The 19,192-nt window shown below is 32.7% G+C and overlaps 2 protein-coding genes across 2 annotated transcripts; one reads left to right on the top strand and one right to left on the bottom strand.

Moving 5' to 3' along the window:
• The first annotated feature begins 4,190 nt into the window (after positions 1–4,190).
• On the top strand, positions 4,191–7,272 carry LOC105769823 (trihelix transcription factor DF1). The gene is made up of 2 exons (XM_012590710.2): positions 4,191–4,716; positions 5,369–7,272. The coding sequence occupies exons 1-2, from the start codon at positions 4,484–4,486 to the stop codon at positions 6,843–6,845; spliced, it is 1,710 nt and encodes a 569-aa protein (XP_012446164.1). The 5' UTR covers positions 4,191–4,483; the 3' UTR covers positions 6,846–7,272.
• A 6,291-nt stretch (positions 7,273–13,563) lies between these two features.
• LOC105769822 (trihelix transcription factor DF1) lies at positions 13,564–16,452 on the bottom strand. Its single transcript, XM_012590709.2, has 2 exons — positions 15,878–16,452; positions 13,564–15,307 (listed from the first exon to the last, which is right to left on the bottom strand). Exons 1-2 carry the CDS (start codon positions 16,243–16,245, stop codon positions 13,885–13,887), a joined length of 1,791 nt encoding a protein of 596 aa, XP_012446163.1. The 5' UTR covers positions 16,246–16,452; the 3' UTR covers positions 13,564–13,884.
• Positions 16,453–19,192: the final 2,740 nt, after the last annotated feature.

The raw sequence follows: 19,192 nt of genomic DNA, 5'->3' as shown, positions 1-19,192 counted from the left end.
AAAATGGCCCATTCCGGTAAATTATCAAAAAATCGGCCCATTTCGGTAAATTTTGAAAAAAAACGGCTTTTATTAGTAATTTGCCCGTTTATTAGGACTAAATCAAAATGTATGAAAAATATAAAGACTTATGACATGTTTTAACTTTTTTAAAATTTAAATAAAAAAAAAGTAAGGAATTGTGCATATTTTTCTAAAAAGCTCTATTTTATTTACCTAGCTTGAGAGGAAATTTGGATAAAAGAAATTTAAAAGAAAAAGTATTTAGTATATTATTGGTGGACTTTTTAAATTCTACAAGCGGTGTAGAGTGATAGATGACAAGTATCTATAAATGTATAGTAAAATTTAAAAATTATATATATATATATATATATTTAAAAGACACATAACAATTTTTTAAAATTACATTTAAAATAAAAAATACACAGAAGATGACACGTAGCATATGGAAATCAACCTTATATATCCCCTAGCTAGTAGGGGGGACTCTTTGTCTGATATCTAATTTCTTCTCTCTCTTGACTCTCTTTGTAGCTCTTTATAGTACCTTCGCCAACTCCTCCATTCGTGTGAATCGTCGTCTCCACTGTTATCCGCATTTTACCCTCAACATTTGGTGCAATGAATCTGGACAGCCATTCTCACAAACTCAATCATTTCTTAAATAACCTAGAACCAGCCAACCATTCCCTCAACCACAACCCATACAATCTGTATAACCCTCATTACCCATATTAAGGAAACTATTCTCAGTTCCCCCAAATAAAAAACCCTGCTTACACCATTCACGACGATCGAGTGGGCTTCACAGAATCCTAACTCTAATTAACTCGCAAAAATTACTTGTATTAGATAGTGTATATCTAATTTATTAATTCAATGAAAACCAAAATAATCATAAACAGTATTTTCTCTTCATCAACATATGATATTTGTTAGCAGATTCAACAAAAATCTTATCAAATGTTATGATAATGTCAGAGATTACAAATTCAAATTTGATCGGTTATACTAATATTTTTGAATTAAATAAACCATTTTTACTAATTAAATCCATCTTTTATCCATGGAAAAATTCATAATTTTCAATGTTTCACTCAACTAATCCAATCAACCATTGCGATTAGAATTTTTACCACCGCTCATATTATGTAATCCTCTCTTTCTTATAATTAAAAAAACAGCATAATAGTTTTTTAACCCAACAACTTTACAGAAAAAAAGAAGAAGTTATTTTAGCACTCCATTTAAATTTTCGTTTTTTTAGCCATTCAACTTAAATTTTTTGTCAAATCGCCTCAAAATGGATGAAAAAATTAACTATCGTTAACTTTGTTTATGTGGCATACATATGAATTGCCACGTGGATGATATGTTAACATTTAAATAATTTTTTAAAATTTTAAAAAATATAATATTAGTTTTAAATATTTTATACTTTTAAATAACTTCAATGATTTTTAAAAAAATATTTTTATTTTTATTTTGAATTTTAAAATTTTAAAAATAATTAAATGCTGATGTGTCATTCACGTGGCAATCCATGTGTATGCCATGTAAGCAAAGCGAAAAAGCGTTAACTTTTCTATTCATTTTGGAGTGATTTGATAAAAAATACACAAGTTTAAAAGCTAAAAAAGTAAAAAAAATTTAAATAGATGATTAAAATAACTATTTTGTAAAGTTGGAGGGCCAAATAAGTCATTATATCAAAAAAATTGTTTGCTCTTGCTTGTTAATTATCATCAATTATTTTCAATCAGAAAAAAATATCATAATTATTAGTATTAAAAACCTAGTTTTTTAAAAGTGGTACAACTAGACTTGATTATTGGTCGGGTCAATGCAAAATTGTAGACCTATTTTCTAGATCCGAGCCTGACCCAGATTAAAAGTGCTAAACCCGAGCCTGACTTGGCCCGCTCGGATTAATTTTTTAGATTATTTTTTATATAAAATAAATTTAAAAAATAGAATACATGAAATACACTAAAAATATTAAAATAGATATTTCCTAACAAATTGAAAAATACATTTAAAAAGTCTTTATACTTAAATAACACTAAGATAGTTGCAACTTAGCAAACAAATGTATGTAGAATAATAATAAAATTAACAATAAAACAAGAATTATGTAATATCCAAACAATAATAATAAAATAGTAGTATAATAGTGAAACAACACATTTGGGCCAGGCCAGCCCAGGCAATAAACCCTACCTAAGGCCCAGTTTGTCTAGAAAATGGGCTTTAGGCCTATATTTTTTTCTTTAACTCTCTCACTTTTCATGTGGGCCTTCGAGCCTGGACGAGTGATCCGACCATGATCAATTCTCCGTACAATATAGAGATTAAAGTCAACCATGAATATGATCTGAAATGAAATTTTAATTTAAAAAAGTTAAATAACGATCCGACCCACCCGATCGCACTCAACCATTATGATATGTCGATAAATTGTTATAAAAGCAATGTCCCTTTCCTATGGTTTAGAGAAAAAAATATAGAGAGTATGTCATTGCCAACGAGATTTCTATAATTTTTATACCGGGAGGCTCAAGCCCAAACTATTTCAACTTCATAAATGCCTTTTGTCTTCAATTCCTTTATGACTGGGTTTTTAAATTCTATTTTCTATATATAATTCTCTAATTGTTTAATTAGTAAAATTAATTGGAGATGTTTAGGCTTGGACTAATAATAATAAAGAAATTTATGAGATTGAAAGGAACGAGCCATTGGTGTTAGTGGGGTGGACCGATAATTTAGGGGGGGTCTCAACATCAAATTAATTAATGAGATGGGAAAAAGAATGAAAATGAAGTGACATGGAAGGCGTGGTGGATCAATAATTTACTATTTTCTCCATATTAAAATTTTAAAATATGAAGGAATAAAAATAAACACAAAGAATATAATGAGGGATATGGAACGTTTGAATTTAGGAGATATATTGAGAAAGGTGTCAGTGCTCGCCTTAAAAGCTTCCTTGTGGATATGGAAATTGGATGTGGTTCAAATCCAAAACCGTATTATTTTTATGTATGATATAGAGATTGTAGTGTCAATTGTATCGATTAACACGTATCATTTCGATTTTAAATTAATATAGAGTGGTTTAAGTTGTTGAACTTAATCGGTACCAGTTGTATGTAATAGTAGTACAACACCACATGGTAAATGATGGGTTCATCTTCCTGTAATGAGAGAAGATTCTACATGTCATAAACAGTTAATTAACATGCAAGATGAGCTCATAACGGTCCTAACAAATAAGAGAGAGACGTCACACCATTAAAATCAGTCAACTAATTGTTGAATCTGAGTAACTAATGAGCAATTTAATCCCTTTTAAAATAGAAATCACAATTTAGTCCTTTTACTATTTTTTGTTTGAAAGTGTGTAAAAGCCGATGTGGTAATATATATATATATAGTTGTGAAAAACATGGGTTGAATTCAAAATTTAAAAAACTTAAAATTTTGTTTCGAAAAACATATAATATTTTAAAATTTTCAAAAAAATCATAAAATTACAAAATTTTTAAAATTATTAAAAAATTAATATTTAAAATTTTCATTAAAATTCTTTTCTAAAATTTGGAATTTTTCATATTATATTTTTGGAAATTTTATTAATTTTAAAATTAAATTACTGTAATTGATTTTTTTCAAAATTATGTGAATTTTAGAATATTTTTATAATCTTAATAATACATTTTTATGATTAAAGTTCAATTAATTGTGATTTGCATGTGATATTGTTTTTCACACCTACACTTAGTGAAGTCATTTTCAATTATGTTGATTTCCTCTTCGAATGCCATAGGGGTAAAATTGTCTTATTATTTTGAGAGAGACTAAACTGCTTTGTATCGTATATTAAAATAATGGTATTGGATTATCCTTTTCGCATATTATTCAAAGTCTAAATTGTAAAAGAAATAGAGGTAAAGGGGGGTAATAGTAATTTCAAACTTAGGTGTAGCAACGGCCACTGAAATCCAAAACGTCCCAAAAAGCAAAGCTGACCTACATGCCTTAGCACCCAACTTAATTTTCCCATCGTCGCTGTCTGTAGCAGTAGCCATTGCTGCTGATAACTTTTATTGACATATTATCTATAATATTTTATAAATAATTATATTTCACCCTTTTTTTTATTGTTATTCATGATAATTCATCCAGCTTCTTCCACTTTTTTTTTCCCCAGCAAAAGAGAAAAACAACTGAAGATCCCTTACAGATTAAACAATATTAGAAAAGAAAGGAAAAAAAAAAAGTTCTCGTTTGCAAATTGCTTTTTATTTTTTTATTTGAAGGGTTGAGATTGATAGGCAGATCCACACCCCAAAAATAAATAAATAAATTCACCATCCATCTTCTTACATAAAAAACCCTTTGATAATATTCACCTTTCACTTTGTTATACTTAAATTTTTTTTCCTTCTTCTTCTTCTTCTTCATATTTTGGTGCTGTATGGAGTCAAGTATGGTAGAAGGGTCAGCGGAAGCGGCAACGACGGTGGCTGGAATCCATGAAGGAAGTGAAGGTGAAGAAGATAGAGGTAGGGTTGATGAAGGTGATCGGAGTTTTGGAGGAAATCGATGGCCTAGGCAAGAGACTTTGGCTTTATTGAAGATACGTTCCGACATGGATTCCCTTTTCCGGGATTCAACACTTAAAGGTCCATTGTGGGAAGAGGTTTCCAGGTGATGACCAAATACTTGAAATTCTTTTTCCTTTCTTTAGCAAATCTGTTTAGCTGATCACGCGTGCAGATCACTGGATTTTGATTTTCAAGCTGAATTTTGGTTTCTCTTTCAAAGATACATGAAGTTCATAGCTTCGTATATACTAATAATAATACTATTGATCATTTTTCTTGGAATCCGAGAAAGTGGAATTCAGTTTTTCAGTTTTCAGTTTCATGGGATTCAGTGTTAAACAAACTGGGAATTGAATTCAGCTTTTTTAATCTTCTCAAAGTCTATTTCTTTTCAAGCATTTAAAACTTAAAGGTTCCACAACCAGAAAGAAAACCCAGATGCTGATAATGGTGGGTTTTTTTCTGAGGGATGGTTTATTTTAGCTTTTGTCCATTTCAGTAAAGAGGTTAACAATAAGGCCTAATAAATGTCTACATATACTTCCAACATGGCTTGTGAGTTTCCCATGTGACCTTAGTTTGCTTAGGTTTTTTCTTTTTTTACCTTTCCTTTGTTCCTTACTTTCTAAGTTGTTCTTGGTGTTTTAGTTTGAAGGTTTATTAATGTCGCAGAGTGCTTTTTAAACTATATTCTATTCCGTATTGCCGAATTTGAGATAGATTTTAAAATAGCAATAAAGTTGTTTTTATACCAGGAAACTAGCTGAGCTTGGTTATCATCGAAGTGCTAAGAAATGCAAAGAGAAATTCGAGAATGTTTACAAGTATCACAAGAGAACCAAAGATGGCAGAACCAGCAAAGCTGATGGCAAGACCAAGACTTATCGTTTCTTTGATGAATTAGAAGCCTTTCAAAACCTTCATTCACTTCATCCACTGTCACCTCCTAAACCTCAAACTCCAACCCCAACGTCCGCTTCTGTCATGAACCCTACCAATGTACCTCAATCCCATGCCACTGTACCTTCCATCAACCCTACCTTGTCTACCCAACCGGTTCCTCCTCTCCATTCCATTAATCCTTGTTTCTTTAATATTTCATCCAATCTTTTCTCCACTTCCACCTCTTCCTCGACCACGTCCAATGATGATTCGTACCAAGGAAGCAGTGGGAAGAAGAGGAAATGGAAGGAGTTTTTCAGGAGGCTGACCAAGGAGGTGATTGAGAAACAAGAGGAGTTGCAGAACAAGTTCTTGCAAACCATAGAGAAATGCGAACAACAAAGGTTGGCTCGTGAAGAAGCTTGGAGGGTGCAAGAAATGGCAAGGATCAACAAAGAACATGAGCTTTTAGTCCATGAAAGATCCAAGGCTGCTGCCAAAGATGCTGCGGTGTTTGCATTCTTGCAAAAGGTATCGGGACAACAACCCAACACGGTGCAAGGCAATCCTCAGCCTCAGCCACAGCCACCTCCTCCGGCGCAGCCGATGTTAGCTCCGTTATCGACGCCTCCTCCTCCTCCTGTGCAGGTGAAGCAGCCAAAGACACACCCGCCGCCAACTCAAGCTTTGAATTTTGATACCTCAGAAATGAGTAATGGAGGGAATAGTGCGGTTTCAGTTTCACTTTCACCGAGTCCTTCACGATGGCCAAAAGTTGAAGTTGAGGCTCTTATAAAGCTTAGAACTAATCTTGACATTAAGTATCAAGACAATGGACCAAAGGGTCCCCTGTGGGAAGAGATCTCAGCCGCCATGAGAAATCTGGGATATAATCGGAGCGCAAAGAGATGCAAAGAGAAATGGGAAAACATTAACAAATACTTCAAGAAAGTAAAAGAAAACAACAAGACACGGCCCGAAGATTCCAAGACATGCCCATATTTTCACCAGCTGGATGCCATCTACAAAGACAAAATAAGCAAAAACGGCAACTCCCTCGCCACTTCATCACCTTACGGTGTCAAGCCCGACAGCAGGTCCACGGTGCCACTAATGGTAAGGCCCGAACAACAATGGCCTCCACCGCAAGGAAACAACCACCAGGCCGAGACGGTGGCGATGATGGAAGAAGAAGCTGACAAAGGCAATGTGGGTCACAACAACAATCACACCCAAGAAGAAGAAGAAGAAGAAGAAGAAGAAGAAGATGGGGATACTGAAGATGAATATGAAGGGAATGATTTCGAGTTAGTAGCAAAAACTGCTCCAATTGGCAGTGGCGGCGAGTGAGACAACAAAGGGAAGCTTCTAATCAAAGATGACATCAACTCGGACACTGACAAGGTGGTTTTACTACTATACTATATTTTTACTTTGGTAAAACAAAAAAAAGAAGAAGAAAGGAAAACACACACATACACACACCATAGCTTATCCTCAAAAACATGAAATTTGTCTTTGACTGAGAAGTAACAAAATTTTGTTGGTCTGAAGAGGGGAAAAGTGAGTCAGATTCTGATGAATTCAGCAACAAGTAGTGGGGGTGACATGGATTAACAGCCATGCACATGGGGTGTAATTTTATTGTGGGGTTAAATGTTTTTTCTTTGTTATAATTTATTATTTGATTGCTAAATAAAAATGTTAAAAAGTGTGGAGTTTGCACAGTATCATTAAAAAATAAAATAAAATAAAAGCCAATTAGCTCTTTGTATGATTGTATTCTTGGGAATAGAATTTTTATTTTCTTTAATTTATTTCAAAAGAAATAAAATAATAAAAAGAAGTCAGTGCTGTATCTTTCTTTCCGTTATAATTGCTGCAAATGTGTAAATGGGAGACGTGGCTTTTAGTGTTTTGTTTTGGAGTGACAACTGAATAATTGCCACATTTCTGCTTAATTCTCCACTCATCTCCTTTCCTTTCACTCTTATCCTCCTCCACTACTACCAAAAAGGCTTAATTATTTTTTACTTTATTCACTTAATTAGTCTTATCAAAAGCTCAATTAAATATCTGCATTAGAGTGTATGCAACCATTTCTAACTTCTTTTCTAAAATAAATAATAAATAAAAAAACAAAGCCCTATTGCACTAATTGATACAAAATTGTAATTTTTAAAAACAATATACTTATTTTTATTTTATTCAACTCATATTTTAGGTTGAGAAATCAAAGTGGTGCAAAATTCAATGAGCCGGATAAGATTTATATTAAATATTAATTAATACTGATGATCGAATCGGTTAAATCATCGGTTCAATTGACTTGTTGGTTAAATGATAGGTAAATTAAAATTTTCAAACAAGTGTTGGACAATAAATGCTAGCACCCAATCTTTTTTTTTTATTTTTAATTTCTGTGATTTTTTATTTTTTTTCCTTTTTCATTTAAAATCAAGATTTTATCTTTATTATCGACTGCCAATTTTTGGTATCGTGTTCATATTGTCATATTGTATGATCCCGATTGCTTGCTTTCTGTTCATATAATGCATACGACTCTGGTTGCTGGTTGGGCCGATTCAATGGCTCTATACGAATTAGTCGTTTTTGATCCCTCCGCTCTCATTCTTGATCCAATGTGGAGACAAGGTATGTTCGTTATACCCTTCATGACTCGTTTAGGAATAACCAATTCATGGGGAGGTTGGAGTATTACAGGGGGGACTATAACAAATCTGGGTATTTGGAGTTACGAAAGTGTGGCCGGAGCACATATTGTGTTTTTTGGCTTGTGCTTCTTTGCAGCTATCTGGCACTAGATATATTGGAATCTAGAAATTTTTTGTGATGAGCGCACAAGAAAACCTTCTTTGGATTTGCCCAAGATTTTTGGAATTCATTTATTTCTCTCAGGAGTGGCTTGTTTTGGCCTCACGTGCGAAATTATAGAATATCCGTTTTAAGATCAAGCAATTCCATCGAATTGAGTATGATTGTATGTGTGATAGCATCTACTATACCAGGAATATCAATGAACCCGATTATTGCAATTGCTTAGGATACCCTTTTTTGGTTTAACTTCTAGAATCTATTTCTTAGTTCAAGGTCCTTTTTTACTAACGTATGCTTCTAGGATACATTCCCATTTTTAAGCATGAAACACATGCTTGCATATTCGTCCATAGGTAAAATCGGATATGTAATTATTGGAATAATTGTTGGAGACTCAAATGGTGGATATGCGAGCATGATAACTTATATATTGTTTTATATGTCCATGAATCTAGGAACTTTTGCTTGCATTGTATCATTTGGTCTACGTATCGGAACTGATAACATTCAAGATTATGCAGGATTATACACAAAAGATAATTTTTTGGCTCTCTCTTTGGCTCTATGTCTCTTATCTCTAGGAGGTCTTCCTCCACTAGCAGATTTTTTTTCGGAAAACTCTATTTATTCTGGTGTGGATGGCAGGTAGGCCTATATTTCTTGGTTTCAATAGGACTCCTTACGAGCGTTGTTTCGATCTACTATTATCTAAAAATAATCAAGTTATTAATGACTGAACGAAACCAATAAATAACCCCTCACGTGCGAAATTATAGAAGATCCCCTTTAAGATCAAACAATCCCATCGAATTGAGTATGATTGTATGTGTGATAGCATTTACTGTACCAAGAATATCAATGAACCCGATTATTGCAATTGCTCAGGATACCTTTTTTTAGTTTAGCTTCTAGTTAGCTTCTAGAATCTATTTCTTAGTTCAAGGTCCCTCTTTACTAACTGGAATCAAAGAATTAGTAGATCTATTCCGCCCAAAATGGGAATGGGTCGGGGTTATGAACTTATAATCTATAACCTGATGATCGAGTCGATTCCATGATTATAAGTTCATTCCATACCAGACCAGACCGAAATAGGGCTATATACATTCTCATTATGAGAAGGGGTCATTGCGCGTATCTAAATAGATACTATGTTTATATATCGATCCCTACGTCTCATTTAGGATTAGGAATGGGCATTCAGTTGGTCTGATTTGATTAAATAATTTATTAAAAACGATTTAGCGGTCTGTACCAGTTCAAATTAGTGTATCAACTGATTCTTTGTCCAATCAATCTAACCTACCAATGTAATTCGATTTCAATAACGTTGGAATACACGTCATATGTTCATCCAAAAAAAATAGCAAAAAATGAACTCTTTGAATGGAAAATAAAAATCAATAAAACAGTCATATAAATGCTATTTTTTTTCAAATCCATGCTCTATTTGTATTTAAAGTTGTGCAAAATATTTTATATCATTATTTAAATAAACAATAAAAAGAGGGTATTAGGCCTTTTATTTTAATGATATAGAGTAAATGATAAGCTAAGATTCAAAAACATTTTCATATAAGAATTGATAATATTTTAATTCTCATTATTCTCGTCACAAAAGTTCTCACGATAGTTGTCACCTTATAGATGTGGGTCATAAAAAAATACAATATTTTTTATAATTGATTCATTTCAAGATTTTTTTTGTTCTGATTTTCAATTTTTACTAATTTATAAGTATTATGTCAGTTTTAATTTTATGCAACAGATGGAAGCAATCAAACCATCAAAGTTTGATTCCACTTATGGAATTAACCAAATTTTAAATTAGGATTAATTAAATGAAATAGCATAAACATCCACCTCATAAAAAATAATGAGATAAGTTATTAAGAGGCCTAGAGAAGTGAAATGGTTAATAGCCTTTGAAAGAGGGACCCTTCCCTAACATGAGTAAACCTAACCCTAATAGGGTCCTACAAGAGGAATCTTCTAAATCATCTTCAATAATACTAGTAATAATGTATGAGATAATTATTAATGCAAGCCTTTGTTGTTGACTTTCCTCATTGCCATTATCTTAATTTCTACTAACTATATTCATTTTCCACAAATTTAATCCATTGTCTCCTCATTTATTGTGCAAATCTAAATTTTCATCCTACATTTCATGAATTCCCACTCTTTAACTAATATTTGGGTCATGGTCCATATTTCCTCTTTGCTTTTGCCCATTTTGTTGGCAATCCAAAATCTTGTATCCCTCATTAAAATTGGGGTGATTCATGCCCACAGATTTTGAGTGGTCATCCTCTTCTTTCAATTGGATATATCATGCATTGACATTCGCCTATACAACTTTTTTCTACCCAAAAAATGAATTAAAATTTTAAATTTTTCCTAAAATATAAAAAATTGAAATTATCTAAATTAAAATTATAAAAGCTTGAAAACATATTTATGTTTTGCATGGAATAATATTTTAGAAAAAAAAAAACCTTAGGTTCTATCTAGCTGGCAACCATGAAAATGATTTTCTCAAGTCATTTTCATACTCTCTTTTAATTAATTTTGGAAAGGCAAAAATAGTTTCCAATTAAAGCATCGTTTGAAAAAAACCGAAAAAGTTAAATACAGAATTTTCGATATTGAATTTTATAAATATTGAGTTATAAGGTTTTGGAATTTGAGATTTTAATTTCAGATTGGTAGATTTGGTTTTATTTTATTAATAAAATTAAAATATCGAATATACTTATATTGTTTGATGATAATTAATCTTAATTATTTTAAATAATTTATTTTGTTGTTTTGGACCAAAACTAAATATAATAATTTTGATAAAATTAAACATAACAATTTGATTATTGTTATGAATATCTTATTAAGTGGATGTCCATCATGATCAAGATAAAGTTTTGATGTATTTTAAATTCTAATAGTTATTAGAATTAGATCTCTACTTCTTTTATACTTCTTATGCCTATAAATAAAGACTACGATGAAGCATTGTAATCATCCATTTGATTAATAAAGTACATTCTCTATTTCTTTCATATTTTATTTGTTCTTTATTCTCTCCATCTTTCTTTATTTTATAACAATTATTTTATTTTAAAATAAATATAGTTATGTTTTTTATGATAATAAATTTTTATTTTTGAAATAATTTTAATTTTAAAAGAGCTATTATTTAAAACATGTTATACCAACAAAAGATAACTATGTTGAGAACAACTCACATTTGGAACAAGCAAGAATAAATCTTTTTTCAGAACAACCAAAAGAAGAAGAATTCATTTCAAAAGATGTTTCACATAATACCGCTTCAGCAAGGTAGAAGAAGTGAAAACAATCCCGAAATATGGTAGAGTTCCTGGGTTGTCTTCATTGTTGAAATGTTTCGGAGAGTTTAGTTTGGTTCATCAAATATAAAGGTACTTAAGAGGTTTACTCTTGACTTTTTCCTATAACATTGAATGCTTTTCCCTTTTGCTTGTAGAAACATAGTGAATTTTTATTCACTTTTCATCATTGTTAACAACTTAAACTCTTTATCATAAAAAAGAGCATTGATGTCTTTAAAACCGAAACTCTCTTATTATTTTTATTTAATGCCTATACCTTTGTAACTCATATTCCTTACGCACCTACAAATATAAGTTCGTACAACTCATTTAAGGACTTTTTGGCATTTTGGACTCTCAAAGCTCTCTTTAAAATCCTCTCAATCTATTTCTTTATTGAACATGATCGTCAGTCACATTTTCCTTACCACCACTTGTCATTGCACTTAATGTTACTGGAGTTGCTCCAGCCTTTCTCTCCACATTCTTTCAGTACATCTCATTCACTTGTTTGTAACGCTTCCTCTCTCCACCAAACAACTCTCTACAGAGACTACTTCATGAGGATTAAGATGCCAAGTGACCCAATTCTTACAAAACATTAACCAATGAATTTTATGAAGATCAAGGACTAATGAAGCAATTTATTCAAATTTCTTTTTGTGTGTCAAAAACAAAATTACATTGAATTATGAAAGAAATTAATTAAATAAAAATTCTAAAATATCTTACTGAGAACTTAGAACTATTTCCATATTGAATCTAATTTTCAATCAAAACCAGAGGTTATTTGTATTTCTCGAAAACCCCTACCCACATCGCCATTCAAGATTTCTTGGCCCATTATTGGCCAAATCACTTGGGCGCTAGGTTCAATGTGAATAGGATCGCTAAGACGTGCTTCATAATTGAAAAAAAGGAGCACCGTGGAAATACATGCCGCTCAGCCAAAGAAAGATGATGGAGAGTTGGCCGAAATGGGCACTAAATATTTTGCGAGAGATCTCCTCCAAATTACTGGTATGACTATCGAAATCGTGAGTACCGACATGTAGGTTACATATCCAAGTGGTAGTATCGAGTCTCTTAACTATTGTTGTTGCATATCCTTCTACTGGATTTGTAGCGAAGTTAACAAAAGGGCTCATGCTCTTATAAGGGTAACTTAAGTTGTTTAGTCCTTATTCTTTTAATTATTTTGAACCAAACAAAATCATGGAGATTGAAGGGAAACATAATGATGAATTATAAGTTTATAATATCATTTTTTTCAGAAAGGGGTTCCTAAGTGCATCTCTAAAATCTCAGGTCTGTTCTTTCCCAAAGCATAAACCAAGAGAGGTAACCATGATTTTTGTTTTTTGCTACTAGCTTTTGGCTCTGACATCATGAATTTTTACTGAGCAACCAGAAAACCTGACACTATGAAAAAAAATATTTAAGTGAAAGAAGGTTAACTCTATTCTGTATAAAATAATGTCACAGGTCTCAAAAAAAGAAAAAGAAAACATTAGTAATTGATCAAGAATCTGGCGATGAAACTCAGACTGGTAATAAGTACTTAATCAATACTCAGAATTCTTTAGGTCTTTGGATTAACAAACTTAGAAGATTCCTTTTCAAGTGGAAAGAGGTCCCATGATGACTACATGTGAATTTCTGTCAAAAGACTGCAAAAATGGCTTTGATTCTGCCCCTTGTCTATGCTTATTTGTTCATTATTCAGACTCACCTCATCTTCTTCTCAGCAACACCACCATTTGCATTAAAACCCCACTTATATGGGTTTTTTTTCCCTCACACGAGGAGGAGCCTAAGCTAGCACAATGGGAGGTCTTTGGTCAATTGAGATGGGTGAAAAAGACAATAAAGAAACAAGAATATAACAAACATGCTAGAAATAATTACCATTTCTAACATTTACAACCACTATGGGCACAAAAACAAAAAATACAGCTCAGGTCTCTTTCGTTTTCCCTGTTTATTACTTGTTCTTATTATGCGGAATGAAATTTTGAACCTCTCTCTCTCTCTTCTCATCTACACCTCCTCTTAAACTTATTTTATCTAGCCCCCAAAAAATAAATATAATGAAAATGAACATATAAAATTCCACTGACCATATGCTACACCCCCACTAATATTGTGTACTCACCTTTAAAAATTCAATTCAAATGCTTCCACTCCAACCCGTCATGCACCCATCACTCACATGTGCCCATTGACACTGGTTTGCTGGCTACAATTTCATACTCACCCCTTTCATCTTCATCTTCATCTTCATACTCGTCATTGCCGTCTTCGTCCTGATGATTTTGATAGCTTTCTAAGTCTTCGGGGTCGCGGCGGTGTTGATGGTCGGGATCGGAAGGAGGAAGAGGGGGCCATTGCTGCTCTGGGCGTACCATTAATGGGACTGAGTTCTGGGGTTTGAATTGAGTGGAGGAGCTGTCATGTTTGTTCTTTTCTCTATATAAAGCATCAAGTTGGTGAAAGTAGGGACATGTTTTGGAATCCTCGGGCCTTTTCTTGTGGTTATCTTTTACCTTCTTGAAGTACTTGTTTATGTTCTCCCATTTCTCTTTGCATCTTTTAGCATTGCGATTGTAACCAAGCTTTTTCATTGCAGCTGATATCTCCTCCCACAATGGTCCTTTAGGACCATTATCATGGTATTTAGCGTCAAGCCTAGTCCTCAGCTCAATCAATGCTTGAACCTCAACTTTAGGCCATCTTGAAGAGCTTGGTGTGCAACTATGGTCGCCATTATCCGACTTTGACGCCACCTCTAAATTCAGCATTGGTTGCTGCGGTACTAGTGGTGGAGGCGGCTGCGGAGCAGGCACCGACAATGCTGCTGCTGGCGTCGCTGCTGCCGCCACTACTGACACAGGCGGTTGTGGTTGCTGCAGTGGATTACTTTGCGGCTGTCCTGGATTTTTCTGTTCAGATAATTTTTGCAGCAACGACATTAGTGCAGCATCCTTGGCAGCTGCTACTGATCTTTCTTTGGCTAATAATTCACGCTCTCTATTTATTCTTGCCATTTCTTGCATCCTCCAAGCTTCTTCACGGGCCATTCTTTCTTGCTCACGTTTCTCCAATGCTTCCAAGAATTTCTTCTGCATCTCCTCCTGCTCATGAACCACCTCCCTCATCAGCCTCTCGAAGAAACCCTTCCATTTCCGTTTCTTCTTCCTCCGACCTTCCAGTTCCAAATCCGATGAGGTCGATGAGGATGTCGAATTCGACATTTGATCTGCCGAAACATTAGGAAAAGAAGGGAGTGTGGGTGTAGGGTTTATATTTGTTGGTACAATGTTTTGAGGCAAACTGGGGAGGGCTGCTGCTGATGGAACAGTAACATTAGGGAGACTCGGAGCTGGCATTGTCGCCTGAGGCTGAGCTTGCGGCGGTGATGTGGGCGCCGCCACGGCTGCGGTTGCTGGGGGGGACTGAAAGGAAGGATGAGTTTCGAGGGCTAGTAGTTGATTGGAGAAACGATAAGTCTTGCCATCTGATTTACCCGTTCGGACATCTTTGGTTCTCTTGTGATACTTGAAAACGTTCTCGAATTTCTCCTTGCATTTCTTAGCACTTCGATGATACCCAAGCTCTGCTAGTTTCCTGATATCAACACAACAAGTCAGTAGATACAATAACTATATTTAACCTATCTTCAGTTCAGCAAACCCAAACGATGCTTTTCTCACATAAAATAAACTGAATTTCATATATTTTTCAGACAATGAAATTCTAATACAAGTAAAAATATGAGAAAGGTGAAGACAAAAAAGATGATAGAAATTGAAGACAAATATTAGAAATCGAATATGACGTGACTGAAATCGCAATTAAATTAGAGCTCAATGAGCAAAGGGAAAAGGGGAGAGAGAGACATGGAGTGAAAATTTATGAGCAAAATTCAGCTTAAGATTCCCTGTGAAAATATTGGGAAAAGCAAATGCCAGAAATGATAACAGCACCCAAAAGCCTCCAAATATCTTAATCATATGGACATTGAATTCTCCTTGAAAGATGCTGAAATTCTCTCTCAACTTCAAATTTTCATTTTCCAGCTATCCAATTTTCAAACAAAGATGAACTCACAGAATATATTTCTGGCACTCTAATTCCAAAGCACAGATCTCCATTCATTCAACTCAAATTTTCAAAAGGAAAAACAAGAATCATCACCTGGAAACCTCTTCCCACAATGGACCTTTCACGCTAGCGTCACGGAAAGTAACATCCATATCGGACCTTATCTTCAAGAGTGCCAAAGTCTCTTGCCTCGGCCATCGGTTGCCCCCGAAACAACGGTCACCTTCATCAACCCTAACTCTATCCTCATCACCCGAATTGTTATTATTATTCCCGTTGGAACCAAACATGTTGTTGGCTGCTACACCACCGCCTTCACTGCTTCCTCCATCACGAGCTCCGCCGCTTCTACCCATGGTAACGGCACCACCACCACCAGCAGTAGTAGTAACGTTCCCATCAGTGCCACCGCCGCCGCTTCCAAGAACACTAGCAGTTGTGTCACCACCACCACCCAGCATATATGATTTTGCAGATACGACAACTTCTTCTTTTTCTTTCTCCTTGTTTGGCCCCGCCTTCGCAAGAGCTTACAATTTACTTGCAGCTTTCAATGAAGAAAGGGGGAAAAAAGTTAAAAATTTAAATAAAATAAATCTGAAAAATACATATATATTTCAACTTTGTATGTCTCTATTCCTATGATCCTATCTATGAACAGAGAAAAAAAAAAAAAGGGTGGTGAATTTTTTTCTTTTCAAAGAAGAGACGGGTTTGTATATATGGGTGAATTGATTAATTTATTTTGCTTTGTGGGATCTGCTTGTCAAATCAAGATTTTTTTTCTTTTTTTTCAATTAAAAGTTTTTTTTTGTGGAATCTTAAATTTATATTTATTAAAAAGGCAACCTGTAAATAAATAAATGTTTGTGTTTTTTAGAAATGAGGATCTGTATATATATAAAATTTAATAATATGATAAATTTATATGAAATTATTATCATATTATTTCCATGTCTCATAATTAGAGAGATGGTATTATGTAATAATTAGAGAAATGAAAAAAATAAAAAAATTCCAAAGTTTTATCTAACAGCTGCACAAACAGACGATGGTGATAATTAGTTGTTTTTTGTCTGTCTTCCTTTATTTAGCTAAAAGCCGGCCCGTTTTCTTCAACCTTTTTTTTTTTTTTTTACTTTAAAATAAATAAATAAATTTATTTAGCTTTAATTTCATTCATTTCCGCTTGGTTTGAATAAGGAAATCATTCAAATTGAAGTTTCCTGTTTTTGGGGATTTTCCATAATTTCAATGACGTTTGGCAACATTTTCACTTAAATCCCTAAAATACCCCTAACATGGATCCCAATAAATTTCATCCGTAACTTTAATCATTGAACCCAAATATATATTATTATCATTACCAAATTTCTACTTGGGACTTGGGTGATTACTTTTCTTTACAATTAACTCTCTTCAACTTTTCAATTTTTAAAATCTTTTATTTTATTAACATTGTACCCTTAAAACAACTACCTATTTTATAATCGATTTAATCAACACGTAGTTGAGGTTCGGGATTCGAGTTTCGATTTATTTTAACACATGGGTTCTTCTTTAGGGTACGCAGGAAAATTCGAACAACCAAAAATCAACTTGAACTAATGTGTTTGGACTGTTTATGAAATGCTAGTTTTAAAATGTGAAACCCAAATCATTTCTATTTTTATTTATTATATAATTAATTTTAATATTTTATGATATAAAATAAAATTTTTATATTTACAATAGTGAAAATAATTTAAAAGTTTTGAAAGATTATTATTTTCTAGAAACATTTATGAAAATGTTTTTGAAATTTTGTCAAATAAGATTCAAAAAGCCATAAATAAAACTCTTTTGTTAAAATAAATCTAAAAGCTCAAAACAAAAATATTATAAGTAAAATAATAGACAGTTGAAAAAATTCAAAAGGCTCAATTAAATCAAACCAAATTTATTATAAGTAATCAGTAATCGAGTTATTTTGCATTGAAGTTGATTTAAAAAACTATGAAAATTTTAAAAATAAAAACTTTTTAAAGAAACATAATACAATCTTAATTACAATACAAAATAATACACGCTAGAAGCATTAGCCTTCCAAATTTTCAAAAATACAAAATACATTCAAAATTATTAATTAATGGTCGAGTATTAAAAGAGATTATTAAAAGAGAAAATCACAAACTCTGAACGTAAAACTATATATAAAAAATACATTTAAAACTTAAACCGAAATAAATCTTAACTAAAAATTCGCACATAAATGACATAGGATGAGACTCTAACATAAAATTTTAAAGATTTTAAAACTTCAACCATACAAGATACTGCTTAATTTAAAGAATTTAAAAATAACAGTTGAAAGAAAAAGATTACATGTTTTTCCCATCCCGTCAAATCAAATTAACTTTTTTTCTATAATTTTATAGTAGTAGCATTATAAATGGATTTCATAAAACAATCAAATAAAGGGTTAAATTAATTAAACATGCCTAAAAAAAGTTACTTGGTAAAATAAATTAACTTTTTTTTTTAAATTTAAGAAAATAGATCATTTTTAGACAGAGAGTAAAGCACATTCGGCTTAGCATATTTTTTGCATGGTTAGCAAAAAAGTACATCCAGTTAGACACGATTCCATACACTCTCTTTTCACAATCGACTTATTTTCTTAAATTTTTAAAAAAATAATGTATTTCAGCGATTAAAAAAGGAAACCGCATATTTAACCCAAAAAAAGATTAAAAAGAAAAAAAATTGTTATTCAGAATTTGAAATTGTTGGGTGGGACTGTGGTAAACAAATTAAAATCTTGAGAATAGAAATATATATATATTGGTGCATAAAAGAGTTAAAGATAATGTAACAAAAAGACATTTGCAAATTGCAGTGGGATCCATGGTTGAATTAAACCGGTTAGATGGTGTAGGGTCATGTTATTAGGGGCCAACCCATTTATGAAATGAAGTAAATTGGTGCCCATTTTTCTGTTAGGTTGCAACCTACCGTAATTATTATTATATTATAAACCATTTTCATGGCTACAATTCCATTTATCCCGTAAAATCAAATTTTAATTTTTATTGTGAAATTTGTGGGGGACCATTTCACTTGGTTGGGTCAATTGGAGTGTTTCACTAACTTTGTCTTAACAGAGGTGACTTGTACCATACAATTAGTGTGGGACGTGACTCGCACGGCTACCTATCCATATCAACGTCTTTCAATTAACTTGTTTCTTTATCTATTATTCTTTTTTTTATAATATTTAAAATACAAGTAAATTGATTCCATTTTTATTTAACCAACATCAACACTTCTAAATTAACCCCTTATTTATTGCTTCTTATTTACATTCTATCGCCCTTTTTATCATTGCACTGAGTTGTTGACTGCTATTTTCTAATTTTATTTTAGGGT

This window comes from Gossypium raimondii, chromosome 5 (genome assembly GCF_025698545.1).
Source record: "Gossypium raimondii isolate GPD5lz chromosome 5, ASM2569854v1, whole genome shotgun sequence".
Taxonomy (NCBI): Eukaryota; Viridiplantae; Streptophyta; class Magnoliopsida; order Malvales; family Malvaceae; genus Gossypium; species Gossypium raimondii.
Note: the sequence above shows the minus strand (reverse complement) of the source record. Positions and strands in the feature narration are given on the sequence as shown.